Source organism: Podarcis muralis, chromosome 17, assembly GCF_964188315.1.
Source record: "Podarcis muralis chromosome 17, rPodMur119.hap1.1, whole genome shotgun sequence".
In the NCBI taxonomy this organism is placed as follows: domain Eukaryota; kingdom Metazoa; phylum Chordata; class Lepidosauria; order Squamata; family Lacertidae; genus Podarcis; species Podarcis muralis.
In genome coordinates this window covers 3,147,279-3,173,454 of record NC_135671.1, presented here as the reverse complement: position 1 = coordinate 3,173,454, position 26,176 = coordinate 3,147,279, and the positions used below count along the sequence as shown (strand labels likewise).

General features: G+C 46.6%; 2 protein-coding genes across 2 annotated transcripts; one reads left to right on the top strand and one right to left on the bottom strand.

Moving 5' to 3' along the window:
- The first annotated feature begins 87 nt into the window (after positions 1 to 87).
- On the top strand, positions 88 to 4,185 carry EMG1 (EMG1 N1-specific pseudouridine methyltransferase). Its single transcript, XM_028711445.2, has 6 exons — positions 88 to 255; positions 2,076 to 2,177; positions 2,493 to 2,634; positions 3,050 to 3,108; positions 3,195 to 3,344; positions 3,926 to 4,185. Exons 1-6 carry the CDS (start codon positions 124 to 126, stop codon positions 4,037 to 4,039), a joined length of 699 nt encoding a protein of 232 aa, XP_028567278.2. The 5' UTR covers positions 88 to 123; the 3' UTR covers positions 4,040 to 4,185.
- A 615-nt stretch (positions 4,186 to 4,800) lies between these two features.
- Positions 4,801 to 25,946, bottom strand: LPCAT3 (lysophosphatidylcholine acyltransferase 3). Its single transcript, XM_028711441.2, has 13 exons — positions 25,744 to 25,946; positions 14,272 to 14,379; positions 14,054 to 14,160; positions 13,810 to 13,903; positions 13,249 to 13,286; positions 11,530 to 11,708; positions 11,060 to 11,168; positions 9,399 to 9,485; positions 9,129 to 9,295; positions 6,985 to 7,132; positions 5,453 to 5,611; positions 5,218 to 5,344; positions 4,801 to 5,127 (listed from the first exon to the last, which is right to left on the bottom strand). Exons 1-12 carry the CDS (start codon positions 25,868 to 25,870, stop codon positions 5,228 to 5,230), a joined length of 1,440 nt encoding a protein of 479 aa, XP_028567274.2. The 5' UTR covers positions 25,871 to 25,946; the 3' UTR covers positions 4,801 to 5,127; positions 5,218 to 5,227.
- Between the last annotated feature and the right edge of the window lie 230 nt (positions 25,947 to 26,176).

Here is a 26,176-nt window from a genome sequence, read left to right as displayed (position 1 = left end):
GGGTTGAAGGGAAGGGGAGGGTTTACTTGGGGACCGGAAGTAGTTCCTGCCCTGACCCCTGCCCTCACAGGAAGGCGACAGGAAGCAGCTTCGCCGACCTCGAGGAGCCTGCGCGGCGTCAAGATGGCGTCGGCTTCCGCGAGGAAGCGCCCCAGCGAGGAGGCGGCGGGCGGAGGGGAGCGGGGGCCGCCTCAGCGCGCAGGGAAGCGGCGGCTGCTGGTCATCCTGGAGGGAGCGTCGCTGGAGACCGTGAAGGTGAAGGGGCGGGCGGGGCGGGCCGTGAGGGGGCCTGAGAACGAAGCGGGGGGCAGCCGCATGCGGGGCCTGGACGTCGCCCTGCTCCCTCAGACAAGGGGCGGCCGCGAAGGGGCGGCCGAGGGCGCCTGCCAGGGGAAAAGCTGAACGGCCTTTCCCCTCAGGCAGTGGCCCCCAACCTTTTTCTTCTGGCCATGCCTCACCTAAGCATCTCTAAAATCCCGATCTCTCTCCCCCACATAATTCTCATTATTCAAAAAGTGAACTATTCACGCGGAGGAAGCCTAAAAGGTCATTAACTGTTAATAGCTCGTTCTCGAATCCCCCCCCTTTAAAAATCAAATCGCCCCCCTGCAAGGAAGGACGGGTGCTAGGGTTGCCACCTGTCCTGTATAATACAGGATCGCCCCGCGTTTCAGTACTAAAATGCTACGTCCTGTATTTCAGAGCTTTTCTCTCTCTCTGCCAAACTAGGGATCCTCTCCAAATAAATGTATGTCTTTGACAATGTGTGTGAAAGATGTTGCATTTAAGCTCTGGGTAGCCAGGTACAGACAGATTTACAATATGTCAGGAATGCTCTGATGGTGTTTCCTGCTTGGCAGGGGGTTGGACTCGATGGCCCTTGTGGTCTCTTCCAACTCTGATTCTACAAATTCGTATGTGTTCTTGTGTGTGAATTCCAGAAGGGCCATCCTGTTAGGTTGCAATAGATTGTAATGGATTGCTCTGAAGTCACTTCAGCACCAGATGAAAGAAAAAGAATTGCCCCGCACAGCCCTGTGTTTTGCCAAAAGGATGGTGTCAAACCTATCTCTGATGTGCCACGCTATGGTGTGTAGGTGGTTTTTCACGTAGGGAAATCATTCAGAAATCATTTTGTTTTATACCCTGCTTACCCACCCCCCGACAAAACAATTAAACATTAATACAGTTTAAATTGTATATGCATTTAATTGATTTACTTTAAAACAGCACATTATTTCACCTCTGCTTTATGTGTAGATCAAGCCTTGTGGGTGGGGAGGTGGGAGATGTTTTGAGTCCCATCAGGGAAATAGACGGGGTATAAGTAAATATTTAATAATATATTCATCATGGGCAATGTATCAATGGCAGTTGACCATGGTAACTGCATGGAGCCCGCACCTTCTGAGGTAAGGTAAAGGTAAAGGGACCCCAGACCATTAGGTCCAGTCGTGGCCGACTTGGGTTGCGGCACTCATCTCGCTTTATTGGCCGAGGGAGCTGGCGTACAGCTTCCGGGTCATGTGGCCAGCATGACTAAGCCGCTTCTGGCGAACCAGAGCAGCGCACGAAAATGCTGTTTACCTTCCCACCGGAGCGGTACCTATTTATGCTCATTGACATGCTTTCGAACTGCTTGGTTGGCAGGAGCAGGGACCAAGTAACGGGAGCTCACCCCGCCGTGGGGATTCGAACCGCTGACCTTCTGATCGGCAAGCCCTAGGCTCTGTGATTTAACACACAGCGCCACCTGCGTACCTTACCTTCTGATATAGTCTACCTCTAAACATGGGTCTCTGATAGGAGTTGGAGCTGCCGCTTTCACGTCCTCCTTGTGGGCTTTCTAAAGCCACTTGTCAGGCTTCTGTTTGCCAACTAGCACTTAAGGAACCTTTAATCTACTGTACAATTCCCAATTTAGCACATTTTAACTGTCTCCTTTTACTGTTCTATTGTCAATTTGTGTTAAGTTTGTGTCATGTTACATTTTATTGTAAGCTGTCTTGAGTACACTTCACTGTAGAAAGATTGTGCCGAATACATGTAAACAAATAAAATGATTATTCGTCCAGGTTGGGAAAACCTATGAGCTACTGACCTGCGACAAGCATAAATCGTTGCTTCTGCGCAGTGGCCGGGACCCTGGAACAGTTCGACCTGACATCACCCACCAGGTACATTCACGTATCTACTACATAATTAAAGTAGTGTACTTTTAAGTCGCCTCTGTGGTGTGTTGCTATTTCTGAAGCATTGATAGGAAAACTTAGTTCCCACACAACAGCTTTTAAAAATACCGTTGGCAACTTTTAAAATTATTCAGATTGCAAATGTTCCCAAAAGATTCCTAGAAAACTCGCATGCTGGAATTTCATTCTCACACTGCCTTTTTAAAATACACAATTGCAGGGGTCTGACAGATGTTACTGCAGCGAATTTCCCTGCTTCTGAATTGTTTTAGCTTATTTCTTTCTCTCTCTTCTTCCCAGAGCCTCCTGATGCTCATGGACAGTCCCTTGAATCGAGCTGGCCTTCTCCAAGTTTATATCCATACAGAAAAGAATGTTCTAATTGAAGTCAATCCCCAGACCAGAATCCCTCGCACCTTTGATCGTTTTTGTGGCCTCATGGGTAAGAGGACAGAGGCTTGCTTTCCCCTCAGAAAATTTTATGCTTTCAGTGGAGATAAATGCAGGGTTGTATGTGAGAGGGAGTAGCCATCTATAGTAGCCTTATTCTCCATGTATTTATCTAAAGCCCTTTTAAAGCTATCCCGAGCTGGTGGCCATTATATCTTCAATTAGTGAAGTTCAGAAGTGCACTATGTAGAATAAGTTCTTCCTTTTTCCAGTCTGAATCTTCCAACAGTCATCTTCATAGTACAAGGGTGAGAAAAGCTATTCCAGACATGCACAGTGTTACAAAAATGGGAAGATCCAATTTTTAATACCTCAGTTGTGAGAACTGCCCATTTATTTCTCCTATCTTAGAGTCTGCCTCTGTTCTGTAATGCCAATGTAAATATATCTTGCCTTTTTCTCCTCAGTTCAGTTGCTGCACAAATTTAGCGTCAGAGCTGCTGATGGGCCTCAGAAGTTATTAAAGGTAAAAAAAATCTACTAGTTCACTGTGATTCTTTGCAAGATTGTTCTTGCTTCTACTTTCAAGCCCGTCCATTTTTCTTCTATTAGGTAATTAAGAATCCTGTGACCGATCACCTCCCTGTAGGCTGTGCGAAGATCAACACATCCTTCTCAGCCCCTACTGTGACAGACGTCCGTGACATAGTCCCTACTGCAGACCCAATAGCTATCACTGTGGGAGCTTTTGCTCACGGCTCGGTAAGACGTCCATTTCCATACCAGTCAGTTGTAAGTCAGGAATCTCACCTGAATGCACAAGCTGGCCTTAGGGCAAGGCACTGTTCATAGGTAGTGTGCATGTAGTTGAATATGGTCTACTCTACAGGATTATAATGCCCTATTATAGGAATATTTTTGAGGATAAAGTGGCTGTAGAACACTTGATTTAAGCTCGTAATTCAAGGGGTAGTAATTTGCATATGTTGCTCTGGTGAGTTTAAGATGTACAGTGGTGCCTCGCAAGACGAAATTAATCCGTTCCGCGAGTCTCTTCGTCTTGCGGTTTTTTTCGTCTTGCGAAGCACGGCTATTAGCGGCTTAGCGGCTATTAATGGCTTAGCGGCTTTAAGAAAAAGGAAACAAACTCGCAAGACGTTTCGTCTTGCGAAGCAAGCCCATAGGGAAATTCGTCTTGCGGAACGACTCAAAAAACGGAAAACCCTTTCGTCTAGCGAGTTTTCCGTCTTGCGAGGCATTTGTCTTACGGGGCACCACTGTAGCATACAGAAAATACAATGCAGACATTCACTGACATGCTGGCTGTTTCTTTTCTTTTCCAGGTTAATGTGGAATACACAGAAAAGACTATCTCTATCAGCAACTACCCACTCTCTGCTGCTTTGACTTGTGCCAAGATCACCACAGCCTTTGAAGAGATGTGGGGAGTGGTGTGAACTTACTAATGCAATGTGGACTTTGTGCAGTTGGACTTAACTGCTTGCTCCAAGTCCTGGAGCAATGTGCGCTACAGGGTTCTACCTGTTAGAATTGCCTCATGTTTTGTTTGGGAGCATAAATAAATGTTTGTTTTTTTACTGTGGTGGATAGTCTCAGTAGAGAGGTATGTAAGCACCAGGATGGCACTTGTGTGTTGCCTTGGTTGGGTATCCACCTCAATAGGCATTTCAAGAGGTCATTTGAATATACAGCTGTGCTTGTTCGAAGTAAGATGGGAAAAACAAACCTGAGTAGGAGCAGTGTCAGGGATTTACCCCTGCTTACTTTCTCTTAGATGGCACCCAAAAAGAAGTGACTGCCAATGCAGAAGGGTTAAAACATAGCAGGAAAAAGATTTTTCTGCTCAGTTGGTGTTGTATAAAAGGACATGCAGCAAAGTACGAAAATGAAGTAGCACAGTAAATCTAAAGCCTTTCAGATATTGTTCTGCTGTCATTCCCAGTGTCTCTGGCCTTTTATGATAGCCCCATAGCCAAGCTGTGTCCAACAATAGCTGGAGGGTCGCAGCAGTTGTTACAACAGAGGATCGTCCTTCGATTTACCTAAAACAGTGCGGGTGGGTCTGGAGTCCCACATACTCCTGTGTAGCTTATGAGCACCACCAACCTATCTTTCCCCTTGCCTACAAAGCTAGGAGACAGAAGCAGCACCAGCTTCCCCAGCTGGTTTGTTTTTTAAAAAGCAGATGAGGCACGAGTGAAAAACCAACTGGGACCAATTTTATCTAACAGAATTGGAAAGTAGAAAAAGTCAGGCGGTGGCTCCATTCCTAGATGGCAGCTGCGTCAAGTGCTTTACAATCATCTGACATTTCCAGAGACTGGAGTGTCCGTAGGGAGAAGTTGAGAGATAAGGCAACCTGTAGAAGAGGGAGGGAGTTTGCAGCCAGTTCCCCAGTCCCCCTCAGTCTGGGGTCTTCGCCCCTGTGCTCTTTTCCCACTGTCACTCTGCATGGGTTTGACCGCAGCAAGTTTGGCAGGTAATGCTTCTACCATCCCCATAATAAATGCACACGTGGTACAATCTGGAAGAGAAAGAAGCACAATTAATTAGCTGCATACCACCTGATTCTGCTTACAAAGCAGTAGCACACCCCCATGACTACTTTTTTTACCTTTTCGTTGTTACTCGGCTTTCTTTAACTTTTCTTTTCGTGGCACAAGTACTTTCCGCATGTAAGGCATTGCAAACAGTAATGTGAAGAACACCACGTGGCCTAGGAAATAAATAGACTTGTATACCTAGAAGGAGCGAATGAGGAAGCGAGAGTTAAGACATGCTACTGCTGACAATAAGGGGAGGGTGGGAGGGGAAGTCCTCTTTCCCAATGGATTAGACTTCTTCAGTACCTTGAGCCACTTTTCCAAACTGAAGAGGCAAAATGGCACCAGAGAATATCCCATGAACATCCAGTGGACAGCTTGCTGAATCACGTAGAAGAAAGGCCGCAAGATAGTGGTCGAGGCCATGGCAGCCAGAGGTGGACTGTCGTGTACCAGGTCAATAAGCTGTAACAAGAAGAACTTGGTCTCCATGACTAGGATCAGACAACACCAAACCTTACTTTGTACTAACAGCAATTAAGGGCCCACACCATAGTTTGAGCTTCCACTGACTAGACAGGTCTTAACTGTTTTTCTGATTTCTATTTGTTTAGTACTAGAATCCAATGTGCAGCAGCTCTTAAGGTGGAACAGCAGCCCCAGATGTGGCTTGTCAGTGGTCAGTAAACCCCTCAAAAAGCTAGCTTGTGGGCAGGCTTGAGTGGAGACAACATGAGCCAGAGTTTTGTGTGGTCTAAAACCAGACTGCATATGAAACGGATGGGGAAACTGCAGACCTCCAGCTGTTGCTGGACTACAACCCCTGTCCATCCGCTGTGCTGGACATGAGCTGGGAGTCGACAAAAACGTAGGATGAACACAGGCACCCTAGCCTGGTCTACAGAATTAGATTTCACTGAAGGGACACGTATAATAAATTGACTGCTTAATATGGCTGTCAACCTATAGCCCCCAATCTTAAATCGGTTTGATTCATTGGCATTTACGAAAGCCAGTGTCTTAGCCTTGGGTACTGTAGTAAGAAAACATTCTCTTTCATTCTGCAGTCTAGAACACAAAAGATAGCCTGAAAAACCAAACCCCAACATGACCCTTTGTAAACTGATGCTGCTCACTGAGGAATCACACAAGGAAGAAGTCAACTAACCTCCAATTCAGAAACTTCATTCCACATCCTTCCTGGCAATCTGGTGTTACCAATTTATAGGATCTGATGGAGGACTTTCCAAGAAAGCCAGAGTACCTAGATCAAGGTGAGCCACCTCCTGCTGCCATACCAAAGCTGGGTGAGGCCCTGGATTTTGGGAAGGAGGCCTGAAGGCTCTCACAGGGTCCTAGAGTCCTCCCATCTCCTTCCCTAAGTACAGTGGCGTAGCGTGGGTTGTCAGCACCCGGGGCAAGGCAAGTAATTTGCGCCCCCTAACCCGTGGATTTGCGCCCCCTAACCTGTGGATTTGCCCTAACCCCAGATGTTGCGCCCGGTGCGGCTGGCCCCCCTGCACCCCCCACGCTACGCCACTGCCTAAGTATAGTTAGCACTTTAGGGAGTAGGTGGGCAGGCTTTAGGACCTTGCCAGAGCCTTGTGCCTCTTTCCCTAAGCCTCTGGGAAGGCAGCGACTTTAAGAAGAGGGCTGGGAGGGGACATCAAAGCTTTTGCCTCACTTCCCACCTCCAGTGAAATAAGGCTGTGTGCAGCCCATGGCTTCTGTGTTGAAGCACTCTTGAAGCCCGCTTGGAATGAAAAGTTGGGTCGCCCTGACCTAGAGGCTGACTTTAGCAACAGTCCTACTAACTCCACTCATTTAAAGCTCCTCACCTGTCTCTCAACAATGACAATGAGGAACTCCATTTGGAAGCACACCAAGTATCCGCAGTGCAGACCATGCCAGAGAGCCAGGAAAAGCAAGGACAGTGCTTGAGATAATAACTTGTTCCCCAGGAATTTCAACCGCTTATAAATGTAGCTGTAGATGGAAAACAATAAATCCTTTCAGTTGCCAGTCCTGAAGGCATTAATCACCATTTAGTTTTCTCAAGAAAAGAAACAATGTCATCTCCAAAAGGTAATGGTGGTTTCATCAAGTTTTGGTTTGGTTTTTTGCTGCAGGAGGCTCAAACAGCAAAAGAAAAGGGTTTTAAACCAGCACTTAAAAACACTGGCGGGCCCTGGTTCAAAGTTATCTTTTTCTCCATGTAGCAGAAATAATTTGATCTCAATTTTATGGAAAAAGCTGGTTTTAGTTAGATTGGGGTGGAGGCACTGGGCAAACAGAGTAATTAGATGCTAAGAATCAAACTTGGGACGTACGCTTTGGTACTGCGCTATGGCTTTCTTTATATACAAGATTTCTGTGCAAGTTAAATCTATTGCTATAGACTGCCATGGTGATAACTTCTAACCTCTTAATTAGCTAACTTCTTAGAATAATTTGTGTTCTGTATCTTAGATTTGTTGTGACAACCTTCATATAGGTTTTATTTTACTGCATGAATTTTTTTCTTTATTGGACTGGTTTCTAAAAGATATGGAGAATGCTTTTCAGTTAGGTAAATACAAACATCATTTGCCCACAAGAAAACCCTCAAGTTGAACAACTTGCGTTCCAGCTTAATTTCTGAATGAGCGGTTCTGGGGGCTCAAACTTTGTGTGGAATCCATTTCCACTATCATAGGCATGCAGCGGATATTTTCTATTTCATGTGTAAAAGCACTTTCTTGATTGGTGCTGTACAATTCCCAGAGTAGCCAAGGTGGTAGTCAACTAAGATTTACTCAGAGCAGACTGAGTGAAATTAATGAAAGTGACTAAATTAGGTCCATTCATTTCGTCTCCTCTGAGTCACACCTATTTGAATACCACCCAGGGTATTAAAAATCACAATCCCACCAGCTCCAAACGTTACCAGCTTGTAATTCATAACAGGACATTGTCAAGCCATTTTGCAAGATAAGGATAGTTGCATAGTCGTCACCACTCCAGGTGATGTAAAGAAGGAAAAATGGGTTGGGGATGAACACCTTGCTCTGAAGAAGGTAATCATGTGAATCTACTGTGGAGCAGCTGGATTATGCACAAAGACATTAGGTGAGGCATGGTGAACCTGTGGCCCCTTCAAATGTTCAACTCCCAAATGGTACTACCCTAGACAGCATGACCAGGAGCCACACCACGTGGCAACATCTGAAGGGCCACAGGTTCCCCCATCCCAGAGATTTTGTGTGCATGCTGGGAAGGTACATGGTGCTTTTGTGCCTTGCTGAGGCTAAGCAGGTCTCAGGCTTGCTCACTTCCTGGTTGGGAAACCACCAAAGAAGCCTTCTATATTACACTCTACAGTGGTGCCCCGCAAGACGAAAGACTCGGTAGACGAAAAACTTGCTAGACGAAAGGGTTTTCCGTTTTTTGAGTTGTTCCGCAAGACGAAACGTCTTGCGAGTTCTTGCGAGTTTGTTTCCTTTTTCTTAAAGCCGCTAAGCCGTTAATAGCCGCTAAGCCGCTAATAGCCGTGCTTCGCAAGACGAAAAAACTGCAAGACGAAGAGACTCGCGGAACGGATTAATTTCGTCTTGCGAAGCACCACTGTATATTACACCTAGAGTTCCATGGGCAAAGAATGGTGGGTATACATTTACTAAGTAAGATTGCTTTACTTAGTAGTAAATCTAACCAAGAAATAAATCCTACTGAGTTCAAACAAGGAGACTTACTACATTGGGCTAATCGTGAGCACAGAAGCCCTGTTCTTGCCCACTGGTATTTCTATTGATTTCCCTTAAGCTCTGGATATATGCTTTTTTAAAAAATTAAACACTGCTCACATTTCAAAAGTGGGACAAGGTAGCAAACACAAAAAAACAGATACCCTCAGGACTTTTTCTGGTCTTGTACAAAAGGCTACCTCCTCCCTAGCCAGGTTTGGGGACAACTGTTCTGCAGAAAAGCTATCAGCATTGCTTACCGAGCCACCCAGGCGTTGGTGTTAGTGTTGAAGGAGGCGATGGTGCCTGTAAAATAAGGGGTTGTCTCGAATAGCCAGACTTTCATGTTGGCACAAGCATCCCACTTTGGCCTCCCCTTTTCATCCTTTCCATTGTAGCCAAGTCCCGTGATGATGCAGACTCCTTCCTGCAACGAAACCGGCGAAGATTAACTAGTTGTCTTGACGCTGCTTGGCCTTACTCAACAGGCGAAAGTGGTTTAGCAGGCCAAGTTTAGCTTCCAGGCTTACCGTGACCAGCCAGCAGGTAACATACTTATAGAGCATCGTCTTGCCCCAGATCAATATATAAACGCAGCGGAACCAGAAGGGCTGTTCCTGCAGGAAACAAAAAAAAAATCTGTGAGGTAAGCTTTGCACTGGAAATCAGAGGCAAGACTTCAATGAACTTGCTATGATGGGAGAGTCTGCTCAGTTGCAACATGCAAGAAACAAGAACCTAATGATGAATCAAACATGCACCTCTGGGAAGAAGCTGTGGCTCGTCTCAAAAAACTCGAGTGCAGTTGCAACAGTACAGAGAAATGGCATATAAAGCTGGGTTGTGGTAGGTAAAACTAGTATTAAAATATCCTCATAGATGTATGATGCAAACAGGATGTGCAAAATATCTAAGGATGCCTTTCATATAGTTAGCAGTACACATTTATGTATATATACACATAATAAAAAAGCAGCAGGGAAATTTAAAGGCGTGCAATGTTTTGAGTGCATTCAATACAAATCAAGTGGTTTCTCATGTAATTTTGAGTGGAAGTGTAGATTTTTGTTTAGAATTATACATTCTCATGCAAGTGTTTATGGTGGTTCATGGAAAAAGAAGATGCATTGAGATGGGACAGAGACAAAAGCTTCTTCTAGCTGAGAAAGTACTTGGACTCAAGGTAGATAGATAATTTATTATGGTCGGAGACCAGCTTATAAAACACACTTGGGGGTACAATCCCAGAAGGAAAACTAAAATTTATAAATGCGATAAGCGTATAGACACTTAAAACTTTAAGATAAGCTACTGCAGAGAGATGACCCAGAGTCACCCATGGAACCGAGTTTGGGGATTTTCTTAACAAACTAGTTTGAGTCGGGGGATGGTCTGCGCCTACAGATCTGTACACAGAAGCTGGCGACCATCCAGGTCGTCTTATGATCTTTGCCTAACAGGAAAAGGTTGAAGTTTTGCTTTTCCGGGAGATTGGCGAGCCTCACCAGTATGGGATCAATGGTCTCACTATGTGCCTCTTTATAAAAGGGACATCTAAAGAACAAGTGCTCTGGGCATCCTATATCCCCCAATGAACAGGCGCGAGGTCTCTGAGCACATGGGACTTTTTTAAAGGCTCCTTCCAGGACCGGCAAGGGCAGAGCCAAGCTTCTGGCGGGTGTAAAAGCCCTTCTTGCATTTTTGGATATGAGAAAGAAGAGAGATGCTGCCGGTGCGGCAATATATATCTCTTGATTTCTCCAATTTTATAGTCGGGGCAACTTGAGCAGTCCTGTTGTCTCTCGGTGTCTATGATTCTTTGCCTGACCGTAGCTTTTGCCTGGCCCAACCCCAGACTTAGAAGGGCTTGAGAGGCAAACCCCAGTTTCTGAAGGGTGTTCAGGACTGCTGTCTGCCAGCCTGACTGGTACTGGTCGCAGAGGATCAGTGGGGCTATTTATCTACTTGCACTTTTGACATGCTTTCGAACTGCTAGGTTGGCAGGAGCAGGGACCGAGCAACGGGAGCTCACCCTGTTGCGGGGATTCGAACTGCCGACCTTCTGATTGGCAAGCCCTAGGCTCTGTGGTTTAGACCACATACAAATACTCTAGCAATAATAATAATTATAATAATTACTAATACTATTCCTCCTGGAGTTACCGCTCTTTCTCCTCCAAGCCCTTCTTACCAGGTAATCATCTGAGACAAGGTATTCCTCAGGGATGTAGGGGGCCACGAGAGTGTAGACTACCATGAAGAAGACGCCCAAGCCCAGGCGCTTAAGGGCAGGCACAAAGCTGAAATGAACGTTGGGGAGAGAGAGACAGAGAGAGAGAGAGAGGAAATCAGTCTTCTAGCGGTGCACTATTTCAGAACAAAGGGAAAGTGGACTGTGGCTCAAATGGACAATGTTATGTGCTTTTAATTACAATGAGTACCTTTATGGGGGGAACCCTGGAGAACCTGAAATCTTGGGCACTGCACATGAGTCTGTAATATTTTGCTTGACCCAATAAAGTTATAGCCCTTGCATGGATTTTGGAATCACCACCATGAGGAAGCTGGAATGCCCCACACCCCACAATGTTTGGAGTCTTGATTAGTAGCGCTATGGACAAGAATACTCCAGGCACTGGGAAGCGGGGCAAGGAAAATTACCTGTTGGGTCTTTGGCCTGGAACGTCAGTCAACTCGCCTCTTGTCAGCTTATGATATTGTGTCATGGAGAACTGTGGCCCCACCATGAAGGCACCATAGAAATACACGAAGCCAGTGACTTCCAGTAAAGTAGGAACTCCCCGAACAGCAAACTGTCGTTGTTCAGGAGTGAGAGCCTGCTGTAGAAAAATAATAAAGACACCAACAACAGCATCAGCATCCGTGATTTTGCTTTTGCTTGCATGCATGAGATTTTTTGTTAGTCTTAAAGCTGCCTAACTCACTTGCTCTAAATGCTTTGAAGAACAAGATCCACCATTAGGAATCCCATAGGTCAATCATGGACAGAAATCTCTAGGTTCATAGCATGCTTTGTAGTGTCGTTCATAATCCTAACAGCGAACTGTTCTGGTATTTGCTTTCCTAAGGACTTGTCAACTGCAACTTTTTCTGGCTTTGTTCCCTGGAGTTCTAGAAATGGAAGCAGGGACTGGCACAGAAGAAGCCATGATAAGCTCAAGGGCACAGTAACAGATAGCATTTCTCTACCCAATCCTCCCTAACATCCTCAAATGAACTAACCCCCCACTCCCACCCACATATGTCCAAACTTGAAGAAATACTGCTTGATAGACCTGAAAGCAGGAGGTTTTTGCAAAGGAGCGGGAGGATACAAAGTCAGCATTTGCACCAACTTTATTTGTTATTTTTTCCCTTAAGTCATCACTCTATTATCTGTAATCTTTGCCTCAGGCCTGTGGCCTGTTTAAAAGAAGCTTCATTTAAAAGAGCCCTTCATTTTTCTGGCCTTGTTCCCAGCAGCCCTTATGCACAAAAGCAAAGGCATGAGTTGGAGTCCTGCCCTCCCCCTCGAATCATGATCTGGATACTGCCGTTGACAGGTGTGAGTGGATTCATGCTTCATAGGTGTTTCAGCATATTCAACGTCCCAGCTGACCGCCCCCTCAGACTGGACGTTTCAAGTCATCTTCTCATGGGCCAAGTTTATCAAGTCTCACTTAGATTGGATGAAGCACATTTTCTGCTCAGCCCCAAGGATAACTTTAAAATAAGAAAGTGAGTTGTGTGTCTGTGTAGTGTTAAGGTGATCAAAATGGCTTAGGAATTTTGGCCCCATTTTCTTTGTAACCAGGGCTTTGTAACTCTGCCAGCTTTGTTTGCTTCTTGCACCTTTTCTGCTTTCACTGCCTCATCTTTCAAATACAGTCGTACCTTGGAAGTCGAACGCCTTGCTCCCAAACGTCGCAAACCCAGAAGTGATTGTTCTGGTCTGCGAACGTTCTTTGGAACCTGAACGTCCGTCGCAGCTTCTGATTGGCTACAGGAGCTTCCTGTGGCTAATTGGAAGCCACGCCTTGGTTCCTGAACGTTTTGGAAGTCAAACGGACTTCCGGAACAGATTCCGTTCGACTTCCGAGGTACCACTGTATCTGTAACTTTCTGATTCTCTTAACAAGCCTGACTTTTGACTTCTTATATCAGATTTTTCCTCTGTGCTTGTTTGTACAAGTGTTTGGAATTTAGAGGTTCACTCATAACCTGTTTGAGAAGTGGTCGGTTTCTACCCTGAAAAAAACACTTTCCTGGATACCCAGCCTGCTCCACAGGACCCTTTCCTAATTGCTACAGCCTTTATCTCCAATAACTCCCCTGAACACAATCCCGTTGAGAGGAATGGGGGAAAGAAAATTCACTCACCACTTCCTTTCTGCCATCATAGTAATCAATGACCAAACCTAGGGGTAGAAAGAGATACCAATATAATCAAGGAGGCCAACACTGTACAAAAAGTCAGCCCACCGAATGGCCTGAAAAACCCAATGTTGCAGTTCAGTGAGTATGAACCAGATTACTATCTGCTTGAGAGGCTACTGGAAGTCCCATGTAATCTGCCCTGGGATTTCCCAATACAGTCGTAGCTTGGTTCTTGAACAGAATCCGTTCCGGAGGTCTGTTCCGACTTCCAAAACATTCGGAAACCAAAGTGTGCCTTCTGATTGTCTGCAGGAAGCTCCTGCAGCCAATCGGAAGCCATGGAAGCCCCATCAGACATTCGGCTTCCAAAAATAGTCCGCAAACCGGAACAGTCAATTCCGAGTCTGCAGCATTCAGGAGCCAAAATGTTTGAGCCGCAAGGCGTTCGCAAACCAAGGTACGACTGTACATGTTTTAAAGCAGCAACATAGCTGGACCGTAGGAGGGAATCTGTGGCGCCAAAGCACGGCGATGGAACAGAACTGGATGAGCAAAATTGCTTACCTATCAGCTTGAGAGTCAAGACACAGTGTGGCATGGTCCATTTGATGTCATAGCTCTCTGTGGCAGTGAAGAAATAGCCGGCCATCAGATATAGCTGAAAGACATTAGCCGTGAGGATAAACCGCTGCTTCCTCTATCTGCCCTCCCGCCCCCACTCCCCAGGCTCCTGCTCAGCTCTTGCTGGGCAGAGCAAAAGACAGCAAGATCAGAATCTCAGAGAGGAACACAGAAGGAACAGGTTTACCATCTGAAAGCAGAAGGAAGTGCAGACGGCAGTGACTGTGCGGCCCATGAGCCTCAGTATGAGAAACTGAACGAAGACACATATGAGGGAGTGACAGAACTGCGGCCCTGAGGAGGTAAATGTGAGACAATTAGAAACCGCAAGGGAAAGCAACATGGCCCCCCCACCCCCACTCTGGTACTCACTGGTCGGGCAGCCATCTTCTCAGCCCCCCTTACCAAAGTTGAAGTAGGCAACCGAGAGCCCCGTTAGCGTGTTGTACAGGTGTATGAGGTAGAGGTCTTTCTGGAAAAGGAAATAGCGCTGGAACAAGGCAAAAGGGTATCCTATAGGGAAAGAACAGGAGCACAGATCAGTCCAGACGAACACAAATGGATTCTATAAAAGCATTCCCTTTTGATTATTCTACTATCCAGGGGACGCAGAGGGTGCACCAAACTGACCGTTTAGGACTCACATTAGCTAAATAAGACTTTACTGTGAGCTCATGGCTATCTTCTAGACTCAGCCCAGTCTGTAAGGAGGAACAGGGAAGTTAAGAGTGCCTTGCTCCAGGGGACGCAGGGGTACACTTAATTTTGTGAATTAAGTTTGTACTCATTGAGGGGCAGCATTTCAATAAGAGTAGAAAATGAGAGAACCCATAAACATTTTTTGAGGGGGAAAAGCAAAATTAAAAACCCCCAAAGAGGCACAGATAAAATTTTATAAAGACTTCAAACCATACAAAAATTATGACAGCATTTTTAAATGAGAACCAGTTCTCAATGACAAGAGAACTACATCAGACGTCCAACACTATGTAATGATCAGAGAAAACTTAGACAGCCTTTGGAAGTAGAAACCCTGGAAAACTGCATCAATCTTCTAACAGACCCACAAGGCTAATCCTGATAAAGATCTGCCCCATGGAGACAGAAAAAATTCTCCACCCACTGCATAAGATACTTCCTGAGTCAGTTTTAACTGGGCTGTTGACAATGGCTGAGTATCCTTGGTTTCTCCACACACCCAGAATACTGCCCAGGCATACTAATGCTGCTAAGTGTGATGCTGTGATCTTCAGAGTGGTATACAAATTTAATACATAATGATAATAATAATAATAAAATGTTCTTTTAGCACAATTCACTGTGATGCTACCACATCTTTCTCTCTGTACTCAACAATTTAAAGTGACTAAGAAACAGAGCTTTGGAAGAAAGGACTGGAGGGAGCTTTGGCTGACACCCTAAACACACCTTTACTTTTTTCCAGTTCAGTCCTATGGAGGAAGTACTAAAGTGCTACGTTTGGAGACACTGGTGCAGAAGCGGCAAAACTTGCCACCCCCACCCGCCCCCATGACCTGGATGTTGGGGAGCTGGAGTTGACCAAGAACCCGTCAAGAGATGCAATGTATTCTAGGGTGCAGGATAGACCGAAATGCCATGTGCCGCCCCAAAGAACCCTTGAAAATTAAAATGATTTGTTTCACACACGTCTCATTCCAAACTGCTGACAATAAACTTACCAGTAAAATTTCCTGAGTCGATTATTTCGTATTCAGGCAGTTTACTGATTGCACAAGTTTTACTCTCTCTAACGTTTTGTAAGCCTGCATCAAGACCTTCAACGCTCTGAACTGCAACGCTGCTCTAACCAAGAGCCCCCCTTGGCTCACCTCTCCCCCCCCCCATTCATGACTGACAGTTGCACATTTCAGCCAGTTGCACAATGAACTAGATTCTAGTAAGTGTAATCGACCACACAAGCCATATTTTACCATTGCTCTCCAGTACAACCGGCCATGCTATAAATACTACCTAGTAACCAAGTGACATTGTAATTGGATCTCACACTCCTTTCCCCTGAAGAAGTGGTTTATTTATGAGTCTCCTACAGAGCTTTCTGGATTATTTTAATATCAGATATATAGCACAGCTACAACTTCTCTTGCATTTACCCTCATGCCAATCCTGTGAGGTTGTACTCCATTATTTTGTTTGTTTTGAAATTAAAGAAACACATCGACAAATCCACAAGTTTATAGCCCAAAGGCTTCAAGCCTCAAGGTTCAAATCTTCCTACTCCCCACCCTCAGGTTTAATGATTTACTAATGGAATCAAAGGTTCAAATCCCATTAGTCTTGTTCTGTGCCACCTAATCCTTTTAGCAGAATTAGCAGCAGCCCACATTCTTGGGAGCTTTTAGACTGCAGATACTCACTAGATTTTTAAAAAACAAATTGAGATGATGCATGACACACCAATTTAGCACACTTGCACCTCTGGTGAAACAAGTTTCTGAAGCACTGTAAAAATCTGCAAAACCTTAGTTTCCCAGTAATGATTGTAGGATAAAAAGAAATAAGTTGGTGAGCGCTTATTTCTAAGAGCACCCTGAGCTACAAGGGCTGTCACACTTCAACTTTCCTGGAAAGCGGAAGACAAACTAATGGAGCCACAGATACACTGCTTCTCTTCTCTCAAGCTAAAAAAATAACTAGCTATCAAGATCCAGGACTAAGCAGTAATTTAAAGGGATAAATTCACACGCAAGTGTTCTGGTACGCAATGTGGATTATTGTCCTTATGACACGCCTTGCCAATGCAATGATGTCGTTAATCACAGGCACTATTCGCTCCAAACTTATCTTTGCAGCCATAAAAGCAAGGAGTTCCAAAAGAAATGCTGATTCTCGGAATGCTCCTGACGGTAGGAGGTAGGTGGCAAAGTTCTTGGCAAAGTTGAGGACGTAGAGCAACCATAAATTAAGAGTCTCTGAATACCATGAAACTGAGAGTCATGATTCCAATGTACTCATAATACCAGAGGCTTTGCCTAGGAGCTTGATGAAGAAAAAGCAGGTAGTATTTACACAGAGAAGAAGAAGAAGAAGAAGAGGAGGAGTTTGGATTTGATATCCCGCCTTTCACTCCCTTTAAGGAGTCTCAAAGCGGCTAACATTCTCCTTTCCCTTCTTCCCCCACAACAAACACTCTGTGAGGTGAGTGGGGCTGAGAGACTTCAGAGAAGTGTGACTAGCCCAAGCAGCTGCATGTGGAGGAGCGGAGATGCGAACCCGGTTCCCCAGATTACGAGACTACTGCTCTTAACCACTACACCACACTGGCTCTCTGGACCAGGAGGAGATCTTACTAGCACCTTCCCTGTCCACTCCCATTAGATCTTCAGTGAGGTCTGTCTCTGGGTTCCCTTCTACTGGAGATGTGACCAGCATCCAGCTGGAGACTGGCCCTTCCTGGCTGTGGCCACCCAACAGTGGGCCGCTCTCCTCAAGGAGGGTGACCTGGTGCCTCCTTTGAAATCATTTCAGCAGCAAGCAGAGGCTGTTTTCCAGGCCTCTTAGTCCAATCAGTTTTTATCTCGGCTGGTGATTTGTTGCTACCTTCTTATATTTTTAGAGTGCTTTCATACATTTTAAATGTTTTATTGGATTTTGTATTATAGTACCGTAAGTCACCATAGGAATTATTTGAGAAGCAGGGCAGAATTTCCTGTAATTAAAAATAAGATAAGAGGGATCAATGTTTGCGGGAATTATCCTGTCGGGCCCTATCTGATACAGTTCGGAGCTGCACCAGCGGTACGTGCCAATGGGGTTTGCACAGAACTCCCCAATCGATTGTACGCTGTGTGTCAAATTTGTATTCCTCCTATTCTGATCCCTTTCTTAGTGACCCCAAACTGCCCCCTCAGCTTCTCTCCTGGCATGGCCATCCCTGACCTCAACATGTATCCAAAAGAATGTTATATAATCCAACATTAGACTTCCTGAGGACCTGGCAATGCTCACCTGGGAAGGGTCATCTGTCTGTGGTACAGCACAGGTGTTGCAAGCCGAATGTCCCAGGTTGTATTTCCAGCCCCTCCAGTAAAAACATCCCAGGTTCCTGCGCTAGGAAATATCACTCTCTTTCCAACACCTTGGGAAGTTGATGCCAATCAAGAGTGAGCAGTACTGGGCTAATAAACCAATGACCCAACTCAAGATCATAGAATCGTAGAGCCTGAGGATAATCTACTCCAGCAGTCTGCAATACAGGAATGCACTGCTGTCCCATATGGGGATTAAACCTGCAACCCTGGCATTGTTAGCACCACTCTAACCAACTGAGCTATCAGTAGCAAACCCTTCTTCTCAGGGACAGGCTGCGGAACGAGCACACAGTCAAAAGTGAGTTGGTGGAAACATAGCAGACTTTGTGCACTGCGAATCTTGTTCACATCCAACCATATCAATGCATCCAGAGACATGAAAACATGTAGAAGGAGCGTGAGAGGTACAGAATGCTGATATCATAGTATCACTAGACAGCTGAGAACGAAAGCCCCAAATGCTCGGCATCAAGGCAGCCGACATGCTAGTGCTGAAGGCTAACTTTCCACTTCAAGTACCAAAAGAGTACTAGAGAAAGGTTACCAGACGTCCCCGTTTCCCGGGGACAGTCCCCGGATTTACAAATCAGTCCCCATACAAAATCCACCAAAGTTGAAAAGTGTCCCCGGATTCATTGAAAAAAAGCTGGTAACCTTATACTAGAGGGCCAAAAACACTACCGGCAAATGAATACAGAAACTATTATATGGAAGATTGTGACAGTTAAGAAGCTAGCTGGAGACCTGACATGGAAAAAGCAGAAGTACTACATAGTAAATGAAAGCATTCATTCTGTAAAAATGTGAGGAGCATGATCAGACAGTGCTGGATATTAGTTCAAAATGCTGTCTTCCTGTAGATCTTACACAATGCCCATTGACATAAATGCACTTTTAATCCAACGCTCACCTGAGATGAGTAAAGCTGCCTCCAATAAGGTGTGGTGCTGAAAGCACAGGCGAAGCTAGGGCAAGATCCAATTACGATACAGCTCATGCCATATAGGATTGCATTTCCAGAAGGAACGACTGTACAGGGCATTTTGTAAAGTGCTGTAGCTTATGCTTACTAGGAGTTCCGTGTGCCCAGTGGCTCCTGAGTGTGCACCTTGAAGTACAACCACCTTGCCTGGCAGAGAGATAGTGAACTGTCTGTTTACAGACAAGGGAACAGTCACAGTGTCCCACATATGCAGCCCTGCAGAGCCGTTACCTTAGCATAACTTAAAGGCAATGGAGTTGGGTAGGGCTGAGCAGTGTTTCCCAAATTGGGAACCATATGGCCCCCTGGGGGCCCCCAGCGTATTCCAAGGGGGCCACAAGATAAAATCGCACAAATTGGGGGGGGGGGGCATAGCACCAGCCTAGGGGCCACAGAGGGAAGTGAGAAGTGAAGAGAGGGAAATCATTATTTTTTTATAATCCTGATTGACTGGCTATCCACTTGGCCAATCACAGCGGGTAAGGGGGCGGCCCACCAGGGCCTAGCACTCCTTTTTGCCACGTGTGTTTTCTTGGAGCAGTCCTGGTTTGTTTCTGGGGGGAGAGGGCAATCGCTGAGGCTCCCGTTTTGACCAGTAGAGCTTGCAATCCAGAACCCCCAGCTCAGGCGTGGGGGGGGGGGGTGGCAATGGGTGGGGCTGGGAGAGCCAGAGCTGCTTGTTGCTGCTGCCAGTGCTGGGCCGGGTGGCAGCCTGGGCCTGACTCTGCAAAGTGCAGGGTGCAATCCACCCCACCGTCTAGCCGAGGGGGATCTGATGCTGCTGACTGGCATCTAGTAAGTAAGTGTCTACTCAGAAGAAAGCTGCACTGAATTCAGTGGACCTTACTCCCAGGTAAGTGTGTTTGGGGCTGCAGAGTTTTATCTAGGCAGCCAGGGCACCTCCGGATGACAAGATCTTTTTGCACCAGGTCAGTGAAGCCTTTTAAAATTCTCCCACATATGCAGAACTCCAAATAATTGGGGTCAAATAATCATTGTTTGCTTTTTATAATTCACGGAAGATGGATCTCCCTCGGGAGGTTCTGGACTCTCCTTCCTTGGAGGTTTCTAGGCAGAGGTTGGGTGCCCATCTGTCATGGATGCTTTAGCTTAGTTTCCTACATAGCAGTGGGGTGGACTAGAAAAATGACCCTTGGGGTCTCTTCCAGCTCCATGATTCTGTGTTCTTTTGCTTCAACAATATTTCATTATGTTCCTATCATTTTATGTAATTGCATTTTGTATCAATTATTAAAATTATAAATAAAACCTGTTCTATTTACAAACAAAACATTTAAATAGCTACCTTTCAACCGGTAGGATGGGGGGGGGCATGGGCATAGCCAGGATTTTTGTTGGGGGGAGGCAGAAACTCAGATTTGTATTGATTTTTACTTATTGGAGGAGGAGCTGTCCCCCTTGGCTACGCCCATGGGGGGGCACAGGAAGGAAACAAGGTGGGAAGGGAGGCCACGGTCGGAAAAGGGTTGGGAAACACTGGGGTAGGGAACAGAAGGCAAGAGACAGAGCAGGTGGAGCACCTCTGGCAAGTGGAGGAGGAGATAGGCAGTAACACACACCATCACTAATCTTATAAAGAAGACTGATGTAACCAGCATCAGATACATCTGAGATAGACAGGCTATTTTATCTTTGTAAGGAACACAAGAGTAGGGTGCACACTTCAAAACAGATACAGAAAAAAAGCTTTAAAACGGGTCCAAGTGTTTTTTCTTTCTAAGATTTATTCTGTCAATCCCTTTAAGTCTCCTCTCTCACTGTTCATAAAAACATGACGCATGGATGGAAATGGCAAAAGTTATTGCGGGAGTGAACTATTCTGCACTGACCAGAAGGGAATAGCCCCCCAAAGGAAGGAGCGCTCTGCATCAAGCCTTAGTGGGAAGAAGCTGCTGACAGGTGTCAGGGGTTAGGAGAAATCTGGTGCCCCAATGAGAAGAAAAAGAGGGCAAGAAGCTTGTTTGGGAAAGGAGGAGGAGTTTGGATTTTATATCCCTCTTTATCACTACCCGAAGGAGTCTCAAAGCGGCTAACATTCTCCTTTCCCTTCCTCCCCCACAACAAACACTCTGTGAGGTGAGTGGGGCTGAGAGACTTCAGAGAAGTGTGACTAGCCCAAGGTCACCCAGCAGCTGCATGTGGAGGAGCAGAGACGTGAACCTAGTTCACCAGATTACGGGTCTACTGCTCTTAACCACTACACCACACGGTGGATACTTGTCTTCTTTCATTTCATTACCTGATAAGGCAGAGGTGGGTACCTGTCCCCCTCCAGATGTTACTGGACTCCCATCAGCCCCAAGAAGCATGGTGAATAGTCACAGGTGTTGGGAATAGTAGGACCGCATCTGGAGGACCACAAGTTAATTACTCCCTGACCTAAGGGATGAGAGTGTGGCGGTGCAAGTGACATGCTGATCATGGTCACTGGCTCTGGCACATTCTGGAAACTGGATGGCCACTGTGGGTTTGGCAAACTGGGAGGTTCTGTAAGAGAAGATTGGTTCCAGTTTCATTTACAAAATCATCCCAGAATACCTGCAAGTGAGGATCAAGAGAAAGAAATTAGCAAGAGCTTCCTGAAATTAGCAATAATGTTCTTGACCATCAAAGTGAGGAAAGAATTGTGTGGCTCAAGAAAGATGTGCTGCATTTTGACAATGCTGAACCTCTGGAGTGCAGTACATTTACACAATACTTCTCACGTGAGATCAGTTGATAGCAAGATCAGCAGATCTGCCTCGCCCTACTCAATAATTAACAGTGATCCAACTTTCCCACATGATCCTCTTAGTTAAGACAGCCACACCTTAGCAGAGTTCCCAGTCAGGTTTGGATGCTTCTCCACAGTATATGCAATGCAAACCTTTTACTTCTGAGAAAACACACATGATCATGCTTGGTCTAAACTGAGACTAAGACATGTGGAGAATTTAAACTGAAGTAGTTGGTTTTTAGAAGTGATTGGCAAAAGCAAGTAAGAGAGACCATAAATAGGTCCCTAGAGCATTGCTTCATTGAAAGCATCACCACTATCCTGTTTGAAAGCACAGTGGTTCCATCTTGGAGTATTACCACCTCAGGTTTCCCCATCAGAGGTCTTTACATAAACCCAGAGCTAGTTTTCATTTGCACAATTAAGATACAGTCCTCCTAGTTAAACTGAACACAGTCAGCTATCTTTTTCCTTTGATATGCATTCCTAAACATCTAAAAACCAAAACATTTTAAAATTAAGCCTGGTGATAGTGATTCATATTTAGCTGAACAGGTCTCCCTGGAAAAAAGAGAGTCCACCATCCACATTTCAGAATGCCAAGAGATCCAAAGGAACACAGAAAAAGACATTCTAACGTTGCAGCTCTGAATTGAGGGACTATTTATTTTGGCCTGGGAACACACATACAAAACTGCAAAGATGGCTTCTGTGGAACACAGATATGCTTTCCTCCTAGCAGAACTTAGGTTTGTGCCACCAAAACGTATATTAACCATGAGAGCTGGAGAGAGATAAAGAACACATGCTAGTTCCTGCCATAGCAGTGCCTCTCCAAGCCGTCTGGCTAGCTGGCTTTAGGAGGAAATTTGAGATGTCCTGTAATTGTTCACTTCTAATGCCAAGTTTGATTCATGCCCAAACTTACAGATCCTTATGCACAGCAGCAGATGGCACACACAAATTCAATGGTGTAAAGATGGTATGCACTTTCCTGCCAAAGAGAGGACTAAGAGTGAATGGGGTATCTGTTTTGTTTTAGGTGAATTAGACTTAGAAGACTGTCAGAATTCAGAAAAACCACCCTAAGCCATCCATATCCATTGTAAAGGCTGTTGGGAAGCCACAAATCCAAAACATAGCTATGACTCATCCTTTACTTTCAAGCCTGCCTATCAATCTGCATGTGGTGCCATGAGCCCAGCAATGTGCAGCACTCAACATGGTGCCCCCACAATCTTCACTGATGCTTGGAGACATAACCTTTCTTTCATCTAAAAATAACCTGGAATCCTTCCACCCTTTCTTTTCTTGTGTTGTGCTGGACTCGGAATAGGGCAGACAGAACTAGAAATTCTCCAGCCCTAACCATGTCTACTTAGAAGTATGTCAATGGAAGTATGCTTAGAACTGTGTCACAGGTTACAACTCCAGCACTATTCATTTTATGACATGCATATGTGCTCCCAAGGTCACTCATATATTTTTCTGCCCTAGACTTGGGCTGCAGGCAGACCACCTGCAGCTGTAGCCAGGGGGTGATTGCTGATTCAGAAGGCAGGCAGCTGAACTCATGCACCTTTAAGAACTGCACAGAACATTTGTAGGAGTGAAAAGTAACTGCACCTGTTTCTGCTTCCTTCTTCTGTGCAATCATGAAAAAAGGAAAGGAGCCATGCTGCCCTTATTCAGTGCTCACTGCTCTAACTCTTAATGGCAGATCCGTGCTCATTTCACACACCTGTACGCAAGGAGTGATTGTAGATTAGGAGTGGCTAACCTAAGATCCTCCAGATGTTGAACTCTTAACTCCCATTAGCTCCAGTTAGCAAAGCTCAAGGGATGATGGGAATTGTTGTTGGTGTCTGTCTGCCAAACCACTACGTTAGCAGCACCGAAGCGGCCTTCCTGGGGCGCAAGCCTGGGCAGTGTGTGTGGAGGTCCTGGGTTGCCCAAACGAGAAGACTCCCCTCTCAGCCTTGCTGATATGGTCCAAAGGAAAACAAAGCAATACATTTGGCACCAGGTTGGCTGCAGGAGTTGCCGAAATGAAGTGTACAAGGCACCATCCAACTGTCTCGGGAACTCCACTCTGGATTTGTGGGGTTTACCCCTTAGCCTTTTCATCTCCTGAAGGTGTCCCGCAAGGCAGCTGAGGTTTAGGACCAGAGTTTTCCTTCTCCTAGATGGGCTACCTTTCCAAGCTGACAAGCTTCATCTGCCCCCCAATTCCCTCTATGGCACGTGTAGAAACTGCCTACTTGACCACTGGATACACCATTGGTTTCATCTGCTCCGTCCGCCGGAGCCTGTCTTCGCACGCAGGGGAATCCCTAACTCACCAAGGATTTGAGACCCATCAACTGCCCTCACCTGCTTTAGCCAGCCAGTTGAAGCCGTTTCCTGGGGTGTGGCTGCTATCACATTGCAACAGCTTCTAGGAGCCACAGGTGAGAACTGAGTGCAGGGTGAGGATCAAAGGTGGACAGGACAAACTACCCCAGAAGGAGCATGGTGTGTCCCCCAGCAGAGGTACTACCCCTCCCCCTAGCACACCATCTGTAACAACATCTGGAGGCCTAGAGGTTAGCCACCTTTGCCATACATGTAATGTAGGACAGTAGGGTTCCCATGGCTTTGACAGCTATGTAAAACAAACAGCAGAGTTCTGCAGGACCCTTAAGACTAGCTGATTTATTGCAGCATAAGCTTTTATGGATTCCGAGAGGGAAGACTGGTATGTGAAACCCACTGCATGGGACTGAGAAGACACTGCTTAACTCAAGTTCTGTCTTCTAGGTAAAGGTAAAGGTACCCCTGCCCGTACAGGCCAGTCTTGACAGACTCTAGGGTTGTGCGCCCATCTCACTCTATAGGCCGGGGGCCAGCGCTGTCCGCAGACACTTCCGGGTCACGTGGCCAGCGTGACATCGCTGCTCTGGCGAGCCAGCGCAGCACACAGAAACGCCGTTTACCTTCCCGCTGGTAAGCGGTCCCTATTTATCTACTTGCACCCAGGGGTGCTTTCGAACTGCTAGGTTGGCAGGAGCAGGGACCGAACAACGGGAGCACACCCCGCCGCGGGGATTCGAACCGCCGACCTTTCGATCGGCAAGTCCTAGGCGCTGAGGCTTTAACCCACAGCGCCACCCGCGTCCCAACTTCTGTCTTCTACACAGTTATTAAAAGTAGGTAAGTCTTGCTGTCCCCTTCCTTGGCAGACAGTCAGTCAAACAACTTGCTGATCCCAATCTCTATGGCAGACATCTGTAACAAAGGCAAGGGGAACAGAAACCAGAAAGGCTATGGAGGTCAGTATACAGGTACATACAAGAACAGCCTTGCTAGATCAAACAGAAGAACCTTTCCCTATTTCGAAGTGATCAGCCACATGCTTCTAAGAAGCCCACACAGAAGGGCAGCCCACCATTTCCTGTTTTTTTCCTCTCTCTCTCTCTCTCTCTCACACACACACACTACAACTGCAATTTAGGATAAGCAACCTTATGGTAAATCAGACTATTTGTCCATGCAGCCCTCAGTGGCCTACACAGAGGAAGTAGCAGTGGCTCTCCAGCAGAGTTCTTTCCCAGCACCTGCTCAAGATTTATTCTTATAACTTTACTTGTAAAACAGTTAAGATCCTCCAGATGCAACGGGCTACCAAAAACCCCCAACAAACCCCCCCCCCACTTCCTCTGCATGTAAACCACATGCTACAGGCTCCCTCCCAGTTTTCCCAGGAAGTGCATTTCAGAGAATATGCGGGTTTATTATAATTATTCTGCTTATTCCTACCCCGCCTCCCTCCTCCCCCCCCGAAAGGGGCTCAAGGAGGCTTGCAGGCGAAAATAGGAACAGCTGGAACATGTGCAGGAAAGAGGACTGGGCTTTTGGCGGGCGTGGCTTGATCCCTGGCGCCACAGGTGAGCCGCTCCACGCGGAGAAGGGTCCGCCTGCCCTCCTCCGTGCCAGACACGTGTGCGCGGGGTACGTGGGAATGGGGTGTCCCGCCCGCAAGCCGCGACCCGCTCTCCTCCCTCTCCCTCCCTCACCCCGCGCAGCAGCGCCACCCGTCCCTTACCCACCCATGAAAATGGACAGGATGAGGCGCAGCGCCTGCTCCGAAGTGCCCAGCGAGCTCGCCACCTCCGCCAGGCTGGTGGCTATGTGGAAACCGGCCCCGGCCCCGGCGCCGCCGCCCTCGTCCGCCATCTTCTCCGCCCGCCCGCCCGACTGGACCCGCTCTGGTGACCCCTCTCGACGCCCGGCAACGGCACTGGCAGCACCGGCGGCGCGGCGGCCCCCTCACCCAAGCCACGCCCCCCCCGCGGCGCCCCGCCTCTCGGGCCCATTGGCCTCCGGGCCGCCGGCTCCCGCGCCTCATTGGCTAACAGGTGGCAGGGGGCGGAGCGAGCGGCTCCGAAGCGTAACTGAGGCAAAGGTTACTCACGCCTCCCCGCCCCCCGCCCCCACGCGAGAGGGCGGTGTCTGGTTGTGGGAGGGGGGAGAGGGAGGGGG

Bases quoted from the DNA above. Each gene is read 5' to 3' on its own strand.
- EMG1 (XM_028711445.2), top strand. From the start codon at position 124: ATGGCGTCGGCTTCCGCGAGGAAGCGCCCCAGCGAGGAGGCGGCGGGC. The intron at 2,178-2,492 runs GTACATTCACGT...TCTTCTTCCCAG, and splicing joins GACCTGACATCACCCACCAG to AGCCTCCTGATGCTCATGGA. The intron at 3,109-3,194 runs GTAAAAAAAATC...TTCTTCTATTAG, and splicing joins GGCCTCAGAAGTTATTAAAG to GTAATTAAGAATCCTGTGAC.
- LPCAT3 (XM_028711441.2), bottom strand. From the start codon at position 25,870: ATGGCGGACGAGGGCGGCGGCGCCGGGGCCGGGGCCGGTTTCCACATA. The intron at 11,709-13,248 runs GTGAGTGAATTT...ATTTTTCTACAG, and splicing joins ATGATGGCAGAAAGGAAGTG to CAGGCTCTCACTCCTGAACA. The intron at 11,169-11,529 runs GTAATTTTCCTT...CGTTCATTTCAG, and splicing joins CCAGGCCAAAGACCCAACAG to CTTTGTGCCTGCCCTTAAGC.